We start from the raw sequence: 18,067 nt of genomic DNA, 5'->3' as shown, positions 1-18,067 counted from the left end.
GGAAACCAGGTAAATTGATCACAGAGGAAACCAGATGGATTACATGAAACTGTTTTTATTTGTGATCATTTCTTTACATTTACCCACACATTCATCTCAAGCTTGAATTTACATCTGGAAACTCATATTCATATTTCTGGTCCTTTCTAGGACCCAAGTCCAGAAAAGTCACTTCTGCTTTCAAGTCAATGATTCTCCAAGGTTGTTGTCTGACCTGTTCTTTTCTCACTTACAATGAAACAGTGCCCTGTGTTCCTGGTGGCCATAATGAAGCGTAGGTTATGTGGATCAAACTAGACAGGCATACAAGAATTGTATAGAGCAGGGTGCAGGTAATAGAGTCCCCAGTTACAACAGAGACCACAATGAGAAAAACAAAACCAGACCATCCTGGGATGGTTTAATGGATACATGATCCTCCTCCACCTATTCTGAACCTGGTGCAATTTCCACTGGTGAATGCCATGCCTGGGCACATAAATCTCTTCAGGAACAGAGTACACTTCCAGGTTTAAGTTGCTCAGCCTGGTAGTGTGGCACAGCAGGCTCTCCAGGGTGGCTATGGACATGGAGTTCCTCATGTAGCTGAAGGAAATGAGATGGGAGCAGCGGCTCAAGGCAGGGAGCAAGGCACAGAGCTGGGCATCAGTGATCCCACAGGCCTGCAAGTTCAGCATGGTCAGAGTGCCTGCCGTGTTATTCAGGAGAAGTTGAAGGGGATCAGAACTAAAATGAGTCAGCTTGATACCACTCAGATCCAAGTGTTTCAGGTGTCTGGTGCTCAGACACTGTGACAGCTGGTTCCCATCAGAGTCTGAAACCTGGCAGTGCATTAATGAGAGGGTCTCCAAGGGGGATGGCAGGCACCTAGAGAGAGACCAAGCAGTTAGATCTGGCAGTTGGTGGAGAATAACTAAAAGATGGATGAATTGTCATTTGAATCACATTAATTTAAAAAAAAATTTTGTGGTACTGGGGATCAAACCCAGGACTTTGTGCTTTTGAGGCAGGCACAGCACCACTGGCCCATGAGTCTCCTCAATTTAGGCTGAGGTCAGTTATCATCACTTGTGTGACTGCCTGAGTCTCAAATCTCTATAGTCCCCTTCCCTTATCCCCGAACAGAAAACCAGATCTTTCCTGATGAGGCAGCAGGAGACAGGCAGGAAGGACAAATCAAACAAGATCTGGCCACATCCCTGGGGTTGCCAGAAAGGCTGGCGGCAGAGTCTGTGTCCTTGTTCCCAGTCCTGCACCTCTGCTCCTTGCCATCAACTTCAGAGTCTTGCACTTCCGGTCTGGTCATCCCCCCACCATGGAGTAGAGCATTCTGATGGTGACTACTGGGAGGACCAAGGAGGCCTTTGGGCCTTGTTGAGCCACAGAGATATTGATTGTGAAGGAAGAGGACTGCTAATTGGGGAGGCAGAAGTGTAAGGAGCAATAAGTTCCTGTCTCCTCCCACAAGAACTAGGAGTGGGGATTGGGCTGGATCCAAGGGAGAAAGCGGAAAGGAGAAGGAGAAAAGTAAGGCAGAGAAAGGATGGGAAGATAGCACTGATGGCTGCCATGAGGAAGATAAGGAAGAGAGGGAGTTAACATCCAGCTAAGTTGCAGAGCCACTGCTGGAGTCCACAGCAGCCTTTTCCAGTGGGGGACAGAGGGACAGGCTCACTTGCACTCACACAGCTCACGAGTAAGGCGCTCACAGTGTGAGGCATGAGCTCTCATCTTCCTTTAGTGCCTTCTGCCTTTTCTGTTTCTCAGCGCCTTCCCGTAGACATGCTTCCTAAGGAAGAAATCACTCACCTGCTCTCACTGTGTCTGAGCGCTGACCTCTGGCATCCTAGCACAGTGGTCCTTTCCAGTCTGCTACTCCAGTGTAGTGTTTTGTGACACTTTGACATAGAATTGAGGAATGAAAAAGGCAATGTGTTGATGCTCTACTGTTTGATCTCTGTCACATCTCCTGTGGGTGGCACATGGTCCGTGTTCACTAATCTTTCTAGAACACAGAAAGGATCTCCTGACCTTGGCGAGAGAGCTCGACATCTTTTTTTTTCTTCCTAAAATTCTTTTATTGGTACATTTTAGGTATACAATTCATTTACATTTATCATTGGGTTCTTGTGCCTGTGGATGATGTATCTTGGTTCTTATTTCCCATTATTTGTGTGCCCTTCACCCCCTGCACCCTTCCGTATTTACATAGAGTTCTTTTGCATTTTTTTCTTTTCTTATAATTTTTCCTTTCCCTTCCCTCCTTTTTGCTTCCCTTCCCACTACCCCTATACCTTTGAACCCTTTCTTCCTATTTCAATTATTTGTTTTAATCATTTTAACCTTTATTTACACTTTCAGTTTCTCACACTAGAGAAACTGTTTGGTATTTACACGTGTGTCCTATTTATTTCACTTAAGAGTATGACCTCCATATGTAACCATTAACTATAAATGTCTCTAATTTCTCTTTCTTTGTGGCTCAATAGCATTCCATTTTATAAATAAAATCACATCTTCTTTATCCAGTCTCCAGTTGATGGGCACTTGGGCTGTTTCCAATCCTTAGGTATTAGGAACTGTGCTGCTATATACATGGGTGCACATATATCACTGTGGTATGATTCTTTTAATTCTTTTGGGAAGATACCCAGCAGGGGAATAGCTGGGTCAAATGGGACCTCTAAGCCTAATTCTTTGAGGTATCTCCATACTCACTTCCACAGTGGTTGCATAAGTGTGCACTCCCACCAACAATGGAGAAGGGTTCCTTTCTCCCCACAGCCCCGCCAGCATTTGTTATTGGTTGATTTCATGATAGCAGCCATTCTTTCTGGGGTGAGGTGGAATCAGCATTGTTTTCATCTGCATCTCTCTAATGACCAATGATGTTGAACATGTTTTCATATGTTTATTTGCTGCTTTTGCTTCTTTGTCTGAGAAATGTCTGCTCATTTTGGATGCCCATTTTTGAATTGGGTCTTTATATTTGGCAGGTCTGATATGTTTTAGTTCTTTATATATTCTAGATAGTAGACCTCTGTCTGAGGTACAGCTGCTAAAAACTTTTCCCCAGATTGTAGGTTGTCTCTTAGCTCTGTTGGTGGTTTCTTTTGCAGTGCAGAAGCTTTTTAATACGATGAGATCAGTTGTTGATTCTTTGTGCTAGTTCCTGTGCTACTGAGGTTTTGTTCATAAAGTCTTTTCCTATGCCAGTGACTTCAAGAGTTCTACCTAACTTATCTTCCAGCAAGCTTAGTTTTTCTGTTTTAATATTTAGATCTTTATTCCATTTTCATCCTAGTTTAGTGCTTGGTGACAGATATGGGTCTAGTTTATTCTTTTACAGGTTGAAATCCAGTTTTTCCAATGCCATTTATTAAATAGGTTATCTTTCCTCCAATGAATTGGCTCCTTTGTCAAAGATGAGATGGCTAAGTATGTCTGGAGTTGTTTCCACATCTTCTAATATATTCCACATATCCTCAGATCTGGTTTTTTGTGGGGGTTTTTGCCAGTACCAGGCTGTTCTTATCACAGTAGCTTTGTAGTATAGTTTCCAGATGGGGATTGTGATACCTCTTGCCTTGTCTCTGTTGCTTAGAATTCCTTTTTCTAGTCTAGGTCTCTTCTGCTTCCAAATGAATTTTTGGATTGTTTTCTCTAGTTCTGTGAAGTATATTGTTGGAATTTCAATCGGGATTGCATTAAATCTATATAGTAGTTTTGGAAGTATGGACATTTTCACTATGTTGGTTCTTTCTACCCAGGAACAAGGGATATCTTTCCATTTTCTTATATCCTCTTCAGTCTCTTTTTTCAGGGTGCTGTAGTTTTCAGGGTAGAGGTCTTTTGCTTCCTTTTTTAGATAGATTCCTATATAGTTCACTTTTTGGATGCAATTGTAAAAGGAATTGTTTCCCTAATTTCTCTCTCAGTGAGTCTGTTGTGAATAAGAAGGCTATTGTTTTTTGAGTGTTGACTTTGTATCCAGCTAATCTACTGAATCTTTCAATTAAGTCTAGAAGTCTTTTGGCAGAGTTTTTGGGTCTTCTATGTGAAGTATCATATCATCAGCAAATAATGACAGTTTAACTTCTTTCTTTCCTATCTTTATTCCTTTTATTTCTTTCTCTTTTCTAATTGCTGTGGCTAATTTTTCCAGAACTATATTGAACAGGAGTGGTGATAGTGGGCATCCTTGTCTTGATCCTGATTTTAGTGTGAAAGTTTTCAGTTTTTGACCATTTAGTGTGATGTTGGCTGTTGGTTTTTCTTAGATAGCCTTGATAAGGTTGAGAAAAAAACCTTCTCTTCCAGTTTTCTGTAGTGTTTTTATCATGAATGGGTGTTGGATTTTGTTGAATGCTTTTTCTGTATCGATTGAGATGATTGTATGGTTTTTGTCCTTAGTTCTTTTAGTATAGTGTATTACACTTATTGATTTATGTATGTTGAAACATCCTTGCATCCTTAGGATAAATTTGACTTGGTCAGGGTGTATGATCTTCTTGACAGCCCTCTCTATTCTGTTTGCCAGTATCTTGTTGAGGATTTTTGCATCTATGTTGATTAGGGAGAGTGGCTTGTATTTCTCTTTTTGGGTTGGGTCTTTCCCTGGTTTTGGAATCAAAGTAATACTTGCTTCCAGGAATGAATTTGGAAGCCTTGCTTCCCTTTCAATTTCCTTGATGAGTTTAAATAGTAATGGTGATAGTTTGTCTTTAAATGTCTTGTAGAATTCAGCAGTGAAGGCATCAGGATCTGGACTTTTCTTTGTTGGTAAATTTTTTATTACATTTTCAATTTCACTCATTGTAACTGGAGTGTTTAGAATTTCTATATCTTCTTTATTTAACTTTGACAATTCATATGGATCTAGGAATCTATGCATTTCTTCTGTGTTTTCCATTTTATTAGAGTACAGGTTCTTGATGTAGGTATTGATGATCCTCTGGATTTCTGCTGGGTCTTTTTTGACTTCACCTTTTTTGTTCTTAATTGCATGGATTTCAGCCTTTTATTTCCTTTTATTGGTAAGGTTGACTAAAGGTTTATCAATTTTATTTATTCTTTCAAAAGACCAACTCTTTGATTCATTGATTTTTTTGTATTGTTCTCTTAGTCTTCATTGCATTGATTTCTGCTCTTAGCTTTATAATTTCCTCTCTTTTAGGAGCTTTGGGTTTGCTATGCTCTTCTTTTTCCAGGAGCTGGAGGCTCTGCATTAGCTTATTTATTTGAGTTAGCTCTGATTTCCTAATATGGGCATTCACTGTTTTGATTTTCTCTCATAGAACTGCTTTCATTGTGTCCTATAGATTCCTGTATGTTTTACTGGCATTAGCATTTACTTGTAAAAACTGTCTAATTTCTTTAATTTCCTCTGTGACCCATTGATTTTTCAGGAGGATGTTATTCAATTTCCATGTGTTTGTGGGGGTTTTGCAGTTTCTTATGTCATTGATCTCCAATATTATTGCACTATGGTCTCATAACATACAGGGGGTAACTTCAATTCTTTTGCATTTGCTTAGACATGTCCTATGAGCTAGCATGTGGTCTATTCTGGACAATGAACCATGTGCAGCTGAAAAGAATGTGTATTCTGATTTTGTGGGGTGGAACACTCTGTAAACATCTATTAAGTCAATTTGTTCAATAACTTGGTTCAGTTCCAGAATTTTGCTGTTAATTTTTCATCTAGATGATCTGTCTATTTGTGATAGTGGGGCATTGAGGTTCCCTACTACAATGTATTAGTGCTTATTTGGTTTTTCACATCCATTAATATTTGTTTTGTATAGTTGGGGGCATTCTTATTTGGTGTATATATATTTATGATTGTCATCTCTTCCTCATGGGTTGTTCCCGTCACAAGGATGTAGCGATGATCTTTGTCTCACTTAATTAGTTTTGGCTTGAAATCTACTTTGTATGCAAATAAGATTGCTACACCTGCTTTTTTCTGGGTTCCTGTGGCATGGAGAACTGTTTTCCATCCTTTTACTTTCAGTGTATGAATTTCTTTTTGAGTTATGTGTGTTTCTTGTATACAGAATATTGTTGGATTTTGCTTCTTAATCCATTCTGTCAGTCTATTTCTTTTGATTGGTAAATTAAGCCCCTTATTATTGATGGTTATAATTCATAGATACTGACTTGTTCTTGTCATTTTCTGGAATTCATGGAAAGAAATACATGGAGACACAGAATTTGGGTAAAATAATAAAAGTTTTCTTGCAAGCAGGCAGGGCCACCAGAAACTGGTCTGCTCAGTGACCTCTCACTGCTCTTTGTTAGTCTCCTCTTTTATACCTTTGTTAGTCATTATCTCATCCCTAGTGGTCTTTGTTAAGTAAATAAAATTCCAATTCCTGTTTAATGGTTAGACACAGGCGGTTTATGTTACTGATTACAGTCCTAAACACATGACAGTTAAAGCACATATATCACAAGTTTTCCCAAGCATTGCAACTTTGTTCTTCAGAATTAGGATGTTACCTGTAGGAAGACCACAGATTGAAAGAGTCATATATCCATTGCTTTAAACAACCAGAGCAATGGGCTAAGGTAACTTTTAAAGGGATACACTACCTATATTGCTTCTACAACTGGTTTAATAGTTAATCTACTAAACTGTCTCATACTTTTTCCCTATCATCATGATGTTTTACTTTTGTTGTCTCTTTTATTTCTTATTTTCCCCCCTTCCCTTTAGTTTCTTACTTTGCCTGATGGCTTCCCTCTGTTGGGCCTCATGGAGTTGTGATCTTCATTGTTTTTTTCTAGGATATTGTTTAGAATTTCTTGGAGTGCTGGATTGGTGTTCATGAAATTTCTCAAGTGTTCTTTGTCATGGAAGTATCTAATTTCACCATCAATTTTGAAAGATAATTTTGCAGGAGAGAGCTCAACATCTTACCTGAGCATCTGGTCCAGGTGGCCTTCCAGGAAAGAGACTGATTCCATGTAAATCTCCTCCAGAGATTGAAGCTTAAGAAATTCAGAGGTGATTTTGTTAGCCAACTGTTTTCTCTCTTCTGAGGAAAAGAATTCAGGCACAGAGACATCATAGAAAAATAGTTTGTGATGTTGTTTCACATGGCGCAGGTAAGGGTTATAATAAGCCGAGGTAAAGAGTGTCTAAGAGTCCCCCACATCCACTTCCCAAAGGCATGCCAGGGTAATACATGCCTTTGTATACTTCAGCTTCATCAGACCTTTCCTCTCCTGGACCCACTTCAGGAGGAAGGATTGGAATGGATTCAGATGTTCCAGACCAAATCACACATCTAAAATCACCTTGAGGGGCTGCTTTTCCGCCACAGTTGCCCCACTCTTTTGTGGTTTTGTCTTCTTCATGGCCTCTGAGGAGCATGTTTCCAGCTCGTTTCCAGCCCAGACTCTCCAGAACGTTTGGTGAGTGTTCTGCATATCTAGCACTTGCAGTTTCAGTCTCCTGTCAGTGAACCAGTTAAGACTCTGAGAATTTAGCCCCAGCCCCACTTTCCTCCTGTGATTTGTTCTTCCCAGACATCAGCTGATATTTTCTGCAATCTTTCTGTGCTGTACTATTTTCTTCTTTCCTGTTGGCTCTAGCCCAGTCCCTACTCCTCATACGTATGAGAAAAGTCAGGAACTTCCTGCTCCTTTCACTGCTGCCTTCCTATTACCTGTCCTCCCTATGTGGCAGTCAACTCCCAGGTGGCTCAGCAATGCCCAAGGCTTCTCTGATTCTCTGCGAGTCACCAACAGAAGTCTCTGCTTTACCCTCTAGTTCCCACTTTCCCTGACACTTTCTGTCCCTTGCTCAAATCTCAGGGCACTCCCTCTAGGATACCTAGGTTACACTCACCTGGAGCAAACCTTCTGGCTCAGCAACACATCCAGCCCATCCAGAACAGCCTATAACATTCTTTTCTGCACCTGACCAACTTCCATCTCAGTGTTTTCAGTCTGTGGATCCCTCATGTTCATCAGTTCTCCCAGTGGCATGTAGGGAAAGGCCAGGATTACACTGAGGCCTTCAGGGCCTCAGTGTGACCCCTGGTGAAGGCCTCCATGAACACTGGTGGAAAGAGCTCCCCTGGCAAATCTTCCACAGCCCCCATGGCCAAGTCCTTGTCCCTCAGCAAGCTCTGAATTGTCAGTCTCTGTAGTGTGAGTGGGAATTTGGTATTCATCCTGGTGATTTGCAAGGCCAGGAGTCCTTGGGAAACACTGAGGAAAGAGACATCCTTTCATGCATGGCCGAGAATAAAGCTTCTGTTCTGACAATGGTAGAAGAGTTTCCCCAAAATCTATTCTGTGCTCAGGGTCCCGAAGCATTACTCCTGCCTGTAACAACACCAGAAAAATGTCCTACAGAAGTCAGGTGAATTCAAGTGATGCTCAAAACATCCATTTCCAACTGCACCTCCCTGAACTCTGGACCCAGGTGGAACTGGGAACCAAGGAGTCTGAAACTGATTCCCACCAGTCTTGTGAAAACACTCTGATCCTCACTTCAAAGACATAGTATAACCAAGAAAATGGAAAAGTCAGATGGCCAAGGCTCTGTAACTTCTTGGATCCCACAATCCACCTGGCTAAGAAAAATTAAGCAGAGTATAAAATGAATGTCGTGTGTATTCATTTCAAATAATTGTAACTGTCTGGATTCTCTCTCACCCCATATAAGGCAGGAGGAGGGACAGGTAGGCTCTGTGCACCTCACTCTTTGGTTCCCTATGTCATCCATCACCTGGCAGTGGAAACAGATTCAGTGCCATAACCCATCAGCAATGTGAGCAGCTGGTTTTGGAATTCCTTAGGCTGAGAAACGTCTTGTTGGATGAATATACAGTATACTTTCATAAAGTCACTGTTCAGAATTCAGGGCCTCAGACATTGATGGATTTTTCTTTGGAACCTAGTTAATAATTGTTAGTGGAAACCCATGCAATTGTGTGGAACCCACAAATATCCTCCACCATAGTTATTTTGAAGGGAGGTTTGCAAGTAGCCAATTGGAGAACATTATTCATTTCTCCTTGCTGCTGATTGGCTGCTGCCCTGTAATCCATCTCTGGCAAATGTCCTAGCATTCTCACATTATAACAGTTTGCTGTACAGCATGTAGCTTTCTCAAGTGTTCTCAGTTTTGTTCTTCTTAAAGCCCTGAGTTCCCTAAGATGCTGCCAAAACACTTTATATCTAAGGCTTTATTAATACAGTATGTTATTAAATTAAATTACATAGTTATAGGAGATAGTATATTTTGGGTTTAAAGTATAAAAATAGGCATTTACAGGATTTTATGACCATATCTGAAATTCACTGTTTTTCAAAATTCTTAGGTGCTCTAGGGATGTAACCCCTGTGAATTTCAGGGATCCCTTGTACATCAAACAGAAGCTAGTGGAGGTGGGGAGTGAAAGACAGGGTGGAAGAAATATTTTAGAAAAGGGAAAAACAGTTAAATGACCTCAACAGAAAAAGAAAGGTTAGGAGAACACAATGGAGAGTAGGGTGTTACCTTGAAAGGTGGAAATCTGGGAAACTGGTCTTAACTTCATTCATTTCACCACTGTCTTTTGTATGGCTTTGGCCAAATCATTCAAACTCACATTTCCTCATCTAGGAAGGGGGCTCACAATTGTATTCATTCCTCCTTCATTCTTTGGCAGAAGTTCTACTGTGACTTCAGGGTGAAGGATAGTAGGGAATCTACCCAGACTCCTAAGAATCTGTGTTTCTCCTGTGTCCCTTACTCTGCCCTCTTCCCTGACTCTCAGTGAAGCTTGGGAGGATTTGTCTTTACTGTCACCATGCACAGCATCCCCACCCAGCACAGATTTGTCCTGCTGGTCCATGCTGCAGAATTAAATGAGTGACCACTGCTGTGACAGCCAACTTTCTAGATCCAGGTAAAACCAACCACATTGCTATAGCCCAGTCCTCACACCCCTTTCCTGGTGGCTCCTGTCACCTACACTCGTGAGGGAAAGAGAGAGACAGAGAGAGAGAAATAACTTTAACTGGTTGAGGTGACAGCAGCCTGTAATCCCATCACTAGGGATATTGACAAATGCAGGTGGAGTTTGATGAAAGCCTGGAAAGATAGGAGACTGTGTCTCAAAATAAGTCATGGGGAAACTTGTTAGTGAATTGGTAGGCAGCCCTATTTTCTGCAGTCCTGGGTACTGAACAAATAATCTCATGTATTTTTCCTTCCTTCCTTCCCTTTCTTACTATTGTATTGTGCATGGGATCAAAGCATCTACTACATGTGGTTCAGGCCTCTACTGTTTAGGAGTATCTCCATGAACTTTTTAAAAAGATTTCACTCAGCCTGGCATGGTGGTACAGCCCTGTAATGACAGCACTGTGGAAGACTGAGACCAAAAGATTAAATTCAAGCCCAGCCTAGGCAATTTAAGGACTTCAAAATGAGCCGGGAATGGTGGTGTGTGCCTGTAATCCGAGCACTTTGGGGTGGAGGCAGCCAGATGGATGAGAGTTTGAGGCTTGCCTGGGCCGCACAGTGAGTTCCAGTCAAGCTTGAAATACATGGCAGAAACTATGTCTCAGAAAACCTAAATCAGAAACACACAAACAGGAGAATAAGGTAAATTTGATTTAGGGTCAAAACAAAAATGTCAGCCAGGGATGGTGGGGCCAGACTTAATCCAATCCAAGGCTGGGAGCAGAGGAGCTGGAGTTCAAGGTCACTGTGGTTACATGTTGAGGTCAAGCACAGCATTGATGCCACTAGTAGAGGTGGAAGCCTGTAATCCCCACACTCTGGAGGCTGAGCCAGGGAGATGGCAAGTTTGAGCCCAGCCTGGTCAACTTAGTGAGACCTTGTCTGAAAATACTATAAGAGCTGGGGATATAACAGTGTGAACATTCTTGGTTCAATAACCACTACCAAAAAAAATTTTTTTTAAAGAACAGCTTGGGTGACATAGCTAGGCCTTGTCTCCAAAAAACAATAACAAGTGGAATGTGATGTTGAGAGCCTGGAATCCCAGCACTCAGGAGGCTGAGGCAGGAGAATCAGCATGAGTTTGAGGCCAGCCAGGACAGCACAGTTGAAGTCCAGTCTAAAGTCGATAGTGAGACCCTCTCTAAAACATACACCACCACAAAAGCCCAAAGTCTTAAACCTGTTGATCTGAAAAAAGAAAGAAATCCCAAAACCCTCAGAGTCACCTGGGACCTCTGCCCTCACAGGACAAGGGTGGGCAGGAGAACTGTCCTCATGGAAGGGCAGTGACTCTCCAGGTGCAGACACAGTTGACGGGGCTCCAGGATCCTGGCGGGACCAAGCAGTGACCGGAAGTTCCAGGACTGAGCATCTCCTGGGCTCCTCTCTTGTGCTTATCCCCCCTGTTAGCAACACCTCAGATGCCCAGCTCCTCCTCCTTTCCTGTCACACTCTGATCCCTGATTGAGTTTTCCCCTCTCCACCCAGTTAATCCAGTTGGGACTCTCTGTCCAGACTGATTGGGTTTAGACAGAGGTAGAGAAGAATTTAGGAGAGAGAGAGCCTGGGCATGGTGACACACATGCCTGTAATCCTAGCCATCCTGAGGCTGAGGCAGGAGGATAGCCATGAGTTTGTGGCCAGCCCGGGCACATAGTGAGGTCAAGTCCAGCCTGCATTAAAAAGTGAGTCCCCACAACCACCACTCCCAAAGGAGATAGTGAAAGTCAATCAGTCCCTGATTCACTTCACAAACACAGGTTTAGTTTATGTATGTATGTATGTATGTATGTATGTATTTATGTATGTATGTATTTATTTATTTATTGGTATCAGAGATTGAATTGAAGACCTTGTGCTTGTGAGGCAGGTGCAGTACCACTGAGCTAAACCCCAGCCACAGGTTTAGTTTTATTAACATGTGGCAGTCACAGGTGAGAGTATGAAACAGGAGAGGAATTAATCTGGTTCTGATCTTCAGCAGGAATGATCTCTATAGAAGAATTTTATGCTATATCCAAATTTTGACTCTGTTCTGCAGTTCAAACCACTGTACAGTATCAGGGAGCTCTGTCCTGAAGGTGTAGTCGCAGCTACTTTGGAAGGACCATGGGTCTAGATGTCCAACAAAGAAAGGATTTACCTCAAATACAAAAGCAGCAGAGAATTGTGGCTCGTACCTTTTGCTTTTTTTGAGACAGGGTTTCATTGTGTAGTTTAGGCTCACCTTGAAATTACTACGTAGCCCAGGCAAGCCTCAAATTCACAGCAATGCTCCTGCTTCAGTCTCCTGAGTGCTGGGATTATAGGCATGAACCACCATGACCAGTTAGCTCATACCTGTGTTCTGAACATTCTGGAAGGTGAGGCAGGATGATCACAAATTCAAGTCTAGCCTGGGAATTTAGTGAGTAAACAAGACCTTCTTCCCCCCAAAAGCTCCTGAGGCCTGGGGATGTACCTCAGTGCAGAAACTCTGTGTTCAATCATCTCTACTAGACAAGAAAAGCCACATGGACATCCACACATCTCTATATATCTATGTACCCTGAAGCAGCATGTAAGCTCAACTCTCTTGTGTTACTCTAGGAGATAGTCAGGTTTTTGTGGTGCTTGGAGTGAAAGCCAGGGCCTCCCATGTGCTAGTGCAGCCCTCTACACTAGGGTGTACCCTCACTTGAATTATTGGAAAAATATCACTGCTTTAAAAAAACTCAGCCATGAAAGCCTTGCTACCTTTAAATACTCTAAAAAATAGTTTTGTTTGTTTGTTTATTTTGAGACAAGGTCTCACTATGTACCCCAAGGCTGGCTGCATAGTCAAGGTGATCCTGCTGCCTCAGCCTCCCAAGTGATGAGATTACATGATTGTACCACCATTATCGGCTAAAGCAATGTTTTTTTTTAAAAAAATTATACCTGTCCCCCCTCCATCCCCTATGCACAAAAGCTTTGTTTCTATGTTTTTCCTTCTATTTTCACTTTTTTCTTGTCCCTTCCTTCCTGTCTCCCTCCCTGCTACCTTCTTCCCCTTCCCATGAGAACACTTGATTCCCATTTCCCAACATCAGTTATACACTTCAGTCCTTATTTCCACATTCAGTTCCTCACACAGAGAAACAATGCATTATTTAAACATGTGTGTCTGATTTATTTCACAAGAGTATGGTCTTAAGGTCCATCCTTTTAGCTATAAATGTCTGAAGCTCATCATTTATGGCAGAGTAGTACTCCATTCAATAAATAAAAAGCCACATCTTCACATGGGATTTAGCTCAGTGGTTCCACTGCCTCCCTTGAAAGCACAAGGTCCCGAGTTCCATCCCTGGTATCAAAAAACAAAACAAACAAACAAAAAACCCCTACATCTTCTTTATCCACTCATCAGTTGATGGGCCTTTTGACTGTTTCCATGGTTTATCTATTACAAACTGTGCTGCTATAAAAACAGGTGTGCATATATTTCTGTGGTATGATGTTTTTATTTCTGTCAGAAAAATATCAAGAAGAGATATAGCTGGGTCAAATGGAACCTCTAGTTTTAGTTTTTTGAAGAATCTCCACAGTGATTTCCCCAGTGGCTGCACCAGTCTACCCTCCTACCAACAGTGGAGAAGGGCTCGTTTTTCCCACAGCTCCTCCAGCATTTGTTATTTTTATTTTATTTTTCCCATTAAGTTTATTGGTACATTTTAGGTATAAAATACAGTTACATTCATCATTGGGATCTTGTACCGTTACACGAGTATTTTGGTTCTTTTTTTTCCCCCTTCCCTTGCCCTCCCTTCACCCCCTCCACCCTTCCCTATTTGCAAAGACTTTGTTTCCATTTTTTTCCTTTTCTCATATTTTTTCTTTTCCCTTTTTTCCATTCCCCTGCCCCTCCCACTTCCCCTGCACTGTTAGACCTTTTCTTCCTGTTACACAATATCAATTATACATTTTTAAATTACAATATCAAGATCTAGGAGACATTACCACAGATTTTACAGAATTTAAAAGGATATAGAAACCATATTTCAAAAATCTGTTTTGAAATAAATTTGACAACTTCTAAGAAGAACCTTGGAAGACAAATTAATGAAACTAACTCTGGAGGAAATATAAAATTTGAATAGAACCTGTTAAAGAAAGTATATTCCTAGCTTGAAAACCTACCTGTATGACAACAGCAGGCTCATATACATTTTAACTGATAAATTATATCAAACATTTAAAGCAGAAAAAGGAAGGAAAACTTTTCCCCTCATTTTAGGAACTCAACATTGTGCTAATCCTAAAACTGGATAAAGATAATAGAAGAAAAAAGTATGAACATAGATAGAAATTTGTTTAAAAAGACAAACTATTAGAAGTCAGATCTGGTTGGATGTAGAAAGTGGTTTTCTTATAGGGATAGCAGTGTTGGTTCAGCATTGGAAGGAAGATCCACCCCCAAAAGTCATCATTTTAACAGAGGAAAAGAAAAAGCCATATGATCCTGTCACTAGTTGGAGAAAAAGTATTGGACTAAATTCTACAGCTGTTCATGGTAAAAGCTATCAGGAGACTAGAAGTAAAACAGAACCTTCTCAACAGATTAAAGACATGTACTCCATACTTCCAGTAAAAACGCCTTATATGAATGGAGAAGATACAATGCTTTCTCCTTAAGGTGGGGAACAAGGACAGATATACTTACTCTTTATCTGTCTTATTAAACTTTGAAACCTAGTCCCCACCAAAATAGTCTGACAATAAAATGACACAATTAAGATAGGATTGGTAAGGCAGAAGCAAAATCTTTATATGTAGATGAAATGATCATCTACAGAGAAAATACTAAGAAATCTCTAGGAACCCTTAGAACTTGTATTTGAATTTAGCAGGATTAGAAAACACAAGGTATATATAAAAATTCAGGTCTGTGTATACTTGCTATAAATGAAGAATTGGATATTGAAATTTAAAAGTTATGTAGGAGTACAAAGGACCTAGAAAAGTTAAAAAAAAATAAAAATAGTGTTGGAAGACATTTACTACCTAAATTTAAGACTTCTTCTAAAGCTACGGTAATCAAAGCAGTGTTGGTGTAAGGAAAGACATACAGATCATTTGACTAAAACTGAGAATCTAGAAATAGAACCACACATATATGGTCCACTGAGTTTTGAAAGATTATTTCACATTAGCATTTTATAGAATATAAACTCAACTCAAGAGCCAAGAAAGAGATAGTGTTTTCAGCAAAAGGCACTAGAACACCTGGTATCCATATATTAAAAATTAACCTCAACCCTTTTTCTCCATACATGAAAATAACTTGAAGGGATCTATGAACCTAAATAAGAAAGCCTAGAAGTATAAAACTTTAAGAAGAAATTGTAAGGGAAAATGTTTATGAATTTAGGGTAGGCAAGAACTTCCTAGGATACAAAAAACATGATGTAGAAAAGAAAAACATTGATAAATGAGATACAATCAAAAATGTAGAACTTTAAATGACATCGTTAAAATGAAAAGTAGTCCTTAAACAGACCATATTTACAATGCATAGAACCTATGACCAGAATATATAAAGAATTCTTAGAGCTCATTAATTGCCAACCCAATTAAAAAGTAGACATAAGAAGATGATAAATAGACAGTATAGCACAAAGAATGGTGTGTAACTCTAGAATCAGAAAAATACTAATCAGTAAAATAACAAAATTGAATTATACACTCATTAGGGAGATGAAATTAAAAGTTTTAAAAGCCGTCATGAATTTTTCTTTTTGTTGTATTCTCCCACTTTACGTTTAATTTGTCATGCCCAATGGTTTCATTCTGCTGGGTTTCCTGGGGTTGTGATCCTCATTGTCTTTTCCTAGGGTATTGTCTAAAAGTTTTTGGAGTGCCGGTTTGATATTCATGAAGTTCCTGAGGTGCTCTTTATCATGAAAGTATCTTATTTCTCCATCAATTTTGAAAGACAGTTTTGCAGGGTACATCAATCTGGGTTGGATGCTGTTTTCCTTTAGGGCTTGAAATACATCACTCCAAGCTCTTCTTGCCTTGAGGGTTTGCATTGAGAAGTCTGCTGTGATTCTGATGGGCTTTCTTTTGTATGTGATTTGTTTCTTTTCTCTCACTGCTTGTAGAATTTTGTTCTTCTGTTGGATTTCTGGAATCCTAACTATTATATGCCTATGTGTAGATTTATTTTGATCAAGGCTAGCTGAAGTCCTATATGCCTCACTTATCTGTATGTCAAGTTCCTTTCCCCTGCTTGGGAAGTTTTCTGCCATCACTTGTGTGAACAGATTTTTTTATGTCATCTGCACTCTCTCCTCTTTCTTCATTGACTCCAATCAGTCTTATGTTATTCTTCTTTGCATCATCTAGCAGCTGCTGGATTGATTTCTCAGGTTTCCTTACAATTTTAAACCAATTTTTCTTTTCCTGGTTACAAATTGCAATCTTATCTTCTATATCTGAAATTCTATCCTCACATTTGTTCATTCTGCTGTGCAGAATTTTGATGGAGTTTTAATCTCTTGGAAATCTGTTTCCATCTGTTTTATGCATTCCATTTGTTTCCCATGTGGAGATTCCATCATGTTCCTCAGATCCTCTATTTTTTTTATCTGTGTCCTCTCTAGATTTATTAATCATGTCTTGGACCATGAGCAAAATCTTTGCTGTTATCTGAGTAATTATTTCTGATATCTTTTTTTCCAGATCCTCTATTGTTGCCAGTTCAGAGAGTCCAGGTGGTTGAGTACCTCTGTCCTCACAGGACACTGGCAGGGTTGTCAAAAAGGACACCCTTCTGGAGGGCAGTGACTCACCTGTTGCAGATAAGGGTGACAGAGCTGTGGATCCTGGCAGGACCCAGTGCTGACTGGAAGCTCCAGGACTGAGCATCTCCTCAGCTCCTCTCCTGTTTTTATCACCGGAATGAGCAACACATTACCTGCCCAGCTCCTCCCTTCCCATCACCCTCTTATCCCTAAGGGTTTCTTCCTCTCCACCCAGTTAAACCCAGGTCAGCATTGATTGGTTTTCCCAAATCTCTAGTCAGAGCCAGAGAAGAATTTAGGAGAGCCTGAGGCTGGGTGTGGTGACACACCCCTGTAATCCCAGCACTTGAGAGGCTGAGGCAGGAGGATGGGCGTGAACTTGAAGACAGCCTGGGCACATTGTGAGCTCAAGTGCAGCCTGCACTAAAAAGTGAGAGCCCACATCAAGTACTCCTGAAAGGAGAAAGTGAAAGTCAAGGAACCAGTCACTGATTCACTTCACAAACACAGGTTCAGTTTTATTAACATTACTAAGCAGTCATAGGTGACAGTGTGAAATGGGAAGGGAATTAATGTGTTCAAGAATGATTCCTCTAAAGCAATCTTAGTCTCCACCCAAAGTTTGATGCTGTGCCACTTTATAGTATCAGGGTGCTGTGCAATTCCAAGCTGCAATTCCACATTCTTTGGAAGCTGAGGCAGGATGATCACTTGGATGAAGTACCTTGGGTGCATCTATGATGTAAAGAAAGGCTGCACCTGAAAAAAAACAAATGGAGCAGGGTATTGCGGCCTATACCTGTAATTCAAGTGCTCTAGCTGGCTGAAGCTCTCAAGATCAAGTCAAGCCTGGGCAATATAGTGGGGAAACAAGACCCTCTCTTAAAAATAAAAAATAACCAAATCATAGTGCAAAACTCATTCAGTGCAAAAACTGTGTTCACTCACCAGTACCAAAGAATGAAAACAGCACAAAGACATCTGTGCCTCTCTATATATCTATGTACACAGAGGCAGCATGTAAGCTCCACTGTCTTGTGCTACTCTAGGTGAAAACCAGTTTGTTTTGTGGTGCTGGGAGTGGAAACCACAGCCCCTCCCCAATGCCAGTCCAGCCCTCTATACTGAGCTATACCCTCACTTGAGTTATTGGGAAAATATCATTAATTAGAAAACTGAGGCATGAATGCACACGTAACTTTCAAACTTGAAAAAGTGCTTTTAAACATGGAAAAATGAGCACAAATTTGATGTCATGCCAAAGGCCTGGTGCATGAGACTCCACACTTTAGTGTCTGAGAGGCACAGGAAGTTGTTGGAGGCCAGGCAG

General features: G+C 40.7%; 1 protein-coding gene across 1 annotated transcript; it reads right to left on the bottom strand.

Annotated features, from left to right (window-relative positions):
• Window positions 1-213: 213 nt before the first annotated feature.
• On the bottom strand, window positions 214-8,186 carry LOC101705285 (PRAME family member 20-like). The gene is given in 4 exon segments (XM_087214491.1): window positions 214-867; window positions 6,926-7,043; window positions 7,935-7,997; window positions 8,000-8,186. Coding segments are annotated over 4 exon segments (942 nt in total). The 3' UTR covers window positions 214-293.
• Window positions 8,187-18,067: the final 9,881 nt, after the last annotated feature.

The sequence above is a fragment of the Heterocephalus glaber genome, unplaced genomic scaffold, assembly GCF_053883595.1.
Source record: "Heterocephalus glaber isolate CG9 unplaced genomic scaffold, H.glaber_assembly_v1.0 deba00001447, whole genome shotgun sequence".
In the NCBI taxonomy this organism is placed as follows: Eukaryota; Metazoa; Chordata; class Mammalia; order Rodentia; family Bathyergidae; genus Heterocephalus; species Heterocephalus glaber.
Note: the sequence above shows the minus strand (reverse complement) of the source record. Positions and strands in the feature narration are given on the sequence as shown.